A 6,766-nucleotide genomic window follows, 5' to 3' on the forward strand; every position below is an offset into this window, starting at 1 on the left:
CTTCATGCTTTTACCTGTTGACTTGTTCTTGCTCTGCTCCATGTCATCTTCATTCTAAGATGCAGATTGAGCCCAGGGAAGCTGCCATCCTGTGGAACAAGGAAGACCACAGTGGCAGAACCAGCCCTCGGCTCTCGTGGCTACTTATCTCACGGCTATCATAAAACAGCTGACAAACACAGCTGGAGGGAGAGTTTAGATGAATTCATGGTTTGAGAAGGTAGTTCCAGACCATCCTGGGGAGGCATAACAATGGCCTCACGAGATGACTAGTCAGATTATGTCCACAGTCTAGAAGCAGAGAGAGGTGCATGCTGGGGCTCAGCTCACTTTCTCCTTTTTTCAATTTCATTTGGTTCAGGAACATGTAGGGTGGGTGAGTCTTCCATCCTCATTCAAACCTCTTAGAAAACTGCCTCACAGACATATCTAGAGGTGTGTTGCCATGGTGATTCTCAACCCAGTCAAGTCAATAATGATGATCAGTCTTCACAGGCTCCTTCAGACTCTCCCTTTTCACACTTGCATTTCTTTGGTCAAAGTAAGTCATGTGACTATGACACATGGCCCTGGGTCAGAAATAGAACCCTTCTACCGAAGCGGGCTTTGGGGGGTAAACAGAGGAAGGAGGACAGAGAACATGGCCTGAAACTCTCAGGCTAGTAAACCCACTTACATTTTTGGTTGGTTGGTTGGAATTTGTTTGTTTTAATTTTATTTATTGATTTTATGTGTATGGATGTTTTGCCTGCATGTGTGTCTAAGGACCACAGGCAGACAATGTCTGGTAGAGACCCGACCAGAAAAGGGCATCAGATCCCTGGAACTGGAGGAACATATGGTGGTGAGCTGTCATGTGGGTGGTGGGAATCAAACCTGGGTCTTCTGGAAGAGCAGCAAATGTGCTTATGCACTGAGCCATCTCTCGAGCTCCACATTTTGGCTATTTATATGATAAAACTTGTCGTTCTGGAGGGAATTCACAAAGAAACAATGGAGGGAGTTGCCCAAAAGATGGTCAGGGATCGTGGCCTGAGGTTAACAACTGAAAACAGGACTGGAAATAAGTGTTCCATCTAGACAAAATTCATCCCAGGATACATTTCATTACTAGAACCCAAACTATTCACTTCAAAATGGGAACTAGTCAGTTCACGCAGAAGCCTGATGCTCCTGAGTAGGTCATTGCCTTACAACAGGGATCGAAAGCCTTGAAGCCAAAACTGCTGGAGAGGTAGACAAACCCACCATTACAGTTGGAGGGTGGAGCCTGTTCTGTCAGAGCAGGGAGGAAGTTGGCTAGGGTGCAGGAAACATAGTGGCGTGGCCAGCTGACTGGATCTAACCGCCACGGTGCAACGCTGGGTATCACAAAACTTTAAATAGGCCTGGCAGCATGGCAGGGGTTAGGAATTCAGCTCAGTGGAAGAGCGTAAATCTCTGGGTTCCAACTCCAGCCTTCCCCCTAAAAGAGGAAAGGGAACTAGAATTTCAGAGCTTTCATAAAACGTCAGAGGAATCAACGGCTGCATGTGGAGACACACATCTCTAACCGTAGCATACAGGAGGCAGAGGCAGGAGGACCCAGGAGTTCAAGGTTATCTTCAGCCACATAATGAGTTTGAGGCCAGCTTGGGATACCTAAAATCATGTCTCAAAGAGAGTAGAAATTTCCAAGCGTATACGTTGCTTACATGGATTATAATTACATTTTCCATTATCTTCTGTTTTTCCATTCTGTCTCACACTTACACAAACACATGTGCATGCCTCCAAATACGGGCACGTGTCCCCTATTAGCACAGTGCAGCTAACAAATTAGGAAACTTAAAATTGATACAATTTACATTTCAGTTTAGTCACTGATAAACTCCATGATAATGGCAATTGTCTAAAGCAATTAACTTCTGTACTCGGTGTCTAACTGAGTTACCATGGCACTATTCACATCTAATCTGACATTGTTCTCCCAGCCATTTTTCATCTTTCATGATATTAATGTTTTGTGACAAGACAGGTCGACATATCCTATGATATAGGATGTCTCAATTACGTTTCTCTTCTGTTTTCTTGTAATTAGACTCGATTTTTCTCAGCTTCTGCATTATAAACAGGAACATCAAGCCTCATTTTTAAACGAATTTGTGTTGGTAATGATCTGGCTCCATTCTTATTTCTGTGACAGAAAGCGGCCTCCTATGCTGAGGAAGACGACCTTCACATGGCCAAAGACTGCCTTCTCGTTTACTCCCAGGAAGAGACAGACTCCCTCCGAGGCTCCATTGGCTGCTGCAGCTTTATCGAGGGAGAGCTTGATGACCTGTTCTTAGATGACCTGGGGCTTAAATTCAAGACACTAGCCGAAGTGTGCCTGGGTCGAAAGATCAATTTGGATGTGGAGGGTGAACAGAGGCAAAAGCCTGTTGGAGAAGCAAGTGTGAACCCAGCTGCGGGCTCGCTCTATGAGCAAACGATGGTCAACTCAGAGAGCTCGTTCTCCTCTGGCTATGGCTTCCAAGTCCCCAAACCTCTGCATGAAGCACACGCAGAGAAAGTCACCCAGGAAATTGTCACTGAAAGCTCTGTGTCTTCCAGGCAGAGCCAAAAGGTAGTGCCACCACCTCCTGATCCCGTGGCTTCCGGTAATATCATAGTGACAGAAACTTCCTATGCCACAGGCTCCACAGTGCCGCCTAGCACTGTGATCCTGGGTCCTAGACAGCCACAGAGCCTTATTGTGACAGAGAGGGTGTACGCTCCAGCATCCACCTTGGTGGATCAGCACTATGCCAATGAAGAAAATGTCCTTGTTACTGAACGAGTGATCCAGCCTAACGGGGGTGTCCCTAAGCCACTCGAGGTCACCCAGCATCTGAAAGATTCGCAGTATGTTATGGTGAGGGAAAGGGAGAGCATCCTTGCTCCCAGCTCAGGTGTGCAGCCCACTCTGGTAATGCCCAGTGTGGCAGCAGGACAGAATGTCACAGTGACTGAGAGAGTTCTGGCTCCTGCTTCCTCTCTGCAGTCCGGTTACCAGATCCCCAGCGAAACCTCTCTCAAGGCTAGGAAGACTGTGCTTTCCAGTGTAGGAGGCCTGGGCCCTGGGCCCAGTTTAGGTTTAGAGGAATCTGGCCATCCCAATTCTACTGTAACCACATCTTCCACCAGGGTCACCAAGCACAGCACCGTGCAACATTCTTACTCCTAAACGGAAGCCGGCTGCCGACTGACCCGGAGCCTAACTGGCTTTGCTGGATGTGTGTTTCCATGGCCCTAACCCATACAAAGACTTATGCAGTGAAAGAAGTCGCTGCTGTGCCGAGGGCCACAGTGTCTCTGGTAGGGCTGTATTTCAGAAATGCTCTGAGATATTCCGGGGATGGATTGAAGACGCTGTTTCCCAAGTGCCTTTAGCACACTGTGCAAGCAGTACTCACAGACTAGACAAGTAAAATTGGCCTCTAGGAACCTGCCAAATTAAAGCCTGGTTTCGAGTTCATCTGGTCCAGAAGGACGGGTCTCTGCACAATGCATCGACACCCGGTAGGGACAGCTGCACCCTTTGTATTACAGAACCTCACAGGTTATAGGTACCAAATAGCCCATCTAACCCAGAGGAGCATCTCCTCTCTGGGCCTCCACTTGTGTTGCTGGTTCTCTTTAACACTGGAACCCGGAGTATCACAGGAGGCCAGCAGCAAGAAAGAGAAAAAACCTTGGACCCCTTTTAGTTGTGTAAATTGTTGGAATTTTAGAACACTGACATGATAAGAGTACATAGTGGGTATTTCTCTGCACATGACATGTATCCACACATGTCCTGTGTGCTTAAAAAGATGACTTCATATTCCTCCTTGTTTCTCAGAGGTCATGAAGACACTAAGGATTTTAAATTCAGTTAAATAATCCAGGATAGACAAGTGTGGTGGCACGTGCCTTTAGTCTCAGCACTTAGGAGGCAGGAGATCTCTGAGTTTGAGGCCAGTCTGGTCTATGTAAAGAGTTCCAGGACATCCAGAGCTACATAGAGAGACCCTGTCTCAATAATAATAATAATAATAATAATAATAATAATAATAATAATAACCAAGATAAAATTCATACTTAATTTTCTGTAATGTGATAATAGTCTATAAAAAAAAAAAACCCTCAGCATATATTTGTTTCTTAGCTACAATTTAGTGCATTCAGGGGCTGGACAGATGGCTCTGGGGTTAAGAGCACGTTACTGCTTTTGCAGAGAACCCTACTTTAGTTTCTCAAGTCCATGTCCTGTGGCTCACAACCACCGTTAATTCCAACTCAGGGGGTCTGATGCTCTCTACTGGACATCGGCGGTACTGCACTCACACAATTCCGTGTGGTTAAGTGGCCAGCCTTTCACCTGTCATCCTGAGTGCCTCATGTAGGGGTCAAGCCAGTATCTATGGGTCAAGCTGACTTCCACAAACCACTCTTTTATTACAATTATTCAAATATCAAAAAGACTCTTTTTATAATTCTGAATTATTATTTTTACCACTGATGTCTAAACACAGTTGACTGGTTATGACTTGATATACATGAACTAAATATTTTACCATAAAAACCTTGAATAATTGGATCAGTTTCACTGAACTTCCCTGCCTTGTTTCTTTAAGGAAGTTGTTGGGATTGTGCAGCTCATCAGTGGAAAATGTTATATAAATAAAAAATTGTTTATAAAAAAGTGTTTCAAAACCAATGTGTATATCAGTAACAATTTATGCATTACCAAAAAAAAAACCTATTGAAAACAATCAAATTCCTCAATATTTTGCTAGGAAAATGGAAATTCTTCACTTACGCTTTTTTTGTTGTTGTTTTGTTTTGTTTTGAGACAGGGATTTCCTGTGTGGTTTTTGTGCCTGTCCTGGCTCTCGCTCTGTAGACCAGGCTGACCTCAAACTCACAGAGATCCGCCTGGCTCTGCCTCCCGAGTGCTGGGATTAAAGGCATGCGCCACCACCGCCCGGGTCACTTACACTTTTGTAGACATTTTTAAAATGATGTTTACATGCATCGCATTGTGAAAACATTCATACCGTGCACCCCACTATCTGATGCGTGAAGTATTTTTACAAATGGTCTGCTGTGCGGGGTGGAGGCCGACTTATTTCTACAATCTAGAGTGGTTTACTTTGTGCATAGCAAGCTTTGTGGGGTTTTTGTTTTGTTTTGTTTTGTTTTGTTCGTTGTAATTGATGTTTCACCAGATGTGCAGCAGGAATCACACTACTGTGTGAGGCTACAAATACGGCCCATGTGCTCAAAACACTAAAACTCTGGGTAGGTTTGGGGCCCCGCTCCTCATTTGCACAGGGCATAGTCACTTGTATGATCTTCCTAAAAGGGTGATTTGTGTCGGTTTTTACATTTGTTCCTGGGAGGATTGTGTTTGTGTGTCTATCCATGTAAAATATTTCAATAAAAAGACTGCCTTCCTTCAGAGCGGCCTTTCTCCCTGTCTCCCTACCGACCGGTTGTATTTTACAAAGGATGCTCCTGCATGGTGCAGAGAGCTGCCTTGGCAGATGTTTCCTGGGCTTCCTTATTTAATATGATCTGCTTTGCTGGCTCAAGCAGCCTCTGTGAAGAGCATTGCTAATCTTCCTAAGAAGGGTGGTTAAGTTGAAATTTCAGGTCAACATTGAATACTCTCTTACTGTACATCAGTAGTCTAAAAATAATGCAGCTGCTCTTGACTTGGGATGGAACTGTACCCCAGTAAACCCAGCATTAATTGAAAATACAGGAAACTAGGCACGCAGTTAGTATCCCAGCCTGCCTCACGCTGTAATCCCGTTCCTAGCAAACACATGTCACTTTGGCACCACCCTGCAGCTGAACCATCACAGGTCGGTGACTGTCTATTATCTTTCTGAAATTAAGTTTTAACCAAGTACCATGATTGCTTGGTTAGTCTAGCAACTTTACTCTTGAGGAACTGATTGTCACTCTACCAAGAAATTTCTACAGGAGTCTCTTACATTTAGCCATTTAGCTCTCCATCTGACCCAAAGAGAGGACATTTTTTTTACCACAGTTAGAGAGGCTGTTTCAGTTGCTTGTTACATTTTACAAAGGGAACGATAAAAGTCACTACAGTAGAGGAAGAAGTTGAAAATTATTCTATGCTGAGACTCTGAGGAAATACAGATTAATGAAAAGAAAAATATAAAGAGGGTCATTAGCATGTATAATACACAGAAAAACTTTGGAATTAAGCAAGTTGAAAAAAATATTTAGAATTTGGGTTTCCATTTTTCAGAGCAAAACTTTAGAATTTAACAAATCACTTGTGCAAAGAATTACTCATGGCATAGGAAGGGGCTAGCCTTGAACCAGGAGAGGTTTAGAGAATCCAGGCAACATGGGCAAGCAGGATTTACAGTCAGTATCTTGGTCACAGACCAGCAACAGGGGGTATCCTGTGACTGGATGAGGTAATAAATAACAAACAAACAAACAAACTGAGTCTTTGTGGTTGCCTAGTAAAGCAGATGGCAGTTCACTATGTAAAGACTCAACTTACAGATGCCACCTTGGGCCAAAGTTAGTTCAACTGTGTAATTACTTGGGCGGGCATAAAAGAAGAGCCACGTGGGTTTTTGGACAGTGAAGATAAGCCAGGAAAAGACCACCAGGGCAACACCCTTTCATGATAAAAATTCTTGGAGAGATTAGAGATAAAAGGGACACATCTAAACATAATAAAGACAATTTACAGCAAGCCTAAAGCCATCAA

The 6,766-nt window shown here is 44.0% G+C and overlaps 1 protein-coding gene across 1 annotated transcript in view; it reads left to right on the forward strand.

Moving 5' to 3' along the window:
- Dsg2 (desmoglein 2) overlaps positions 1-5,467 on the forward strand; it is a 46,206-nt gene extending 40,739 nt beyond the window's left edge. The window contains exon 15 of the mRNA XM_006970230.4: positions 2,186-5,467. Within this exon, the coding sequence (XP_006970292.3) occupies positions 2,186-3,208 (1,023 nt within the window). The 3' untranslated portion in view covers positions 3,209-5,467. The remainder of the gene's footprint in view (positions 1-2,185) is intronic.
- Positions 5,468-6,766: the final 1,299 nt, after the last annotated feature.

Source organism: Peromyscus maniculatus, chromosome 19, assembly GCF_049852395.1.
Source record: "Peromyscus maniculatus bairdii isolate BWxNUB_F1_BW_parent chromosome 19, HU_Pman_BW_mat_3.1, whole genome shotgun sequence".
NCBI classification, from domain to species: Eukaryota; Metazoa; Chordata; class Mammalia; order Rodentia; family Cricetidae; genus Peromyscus; species Peromyscus maniculatus.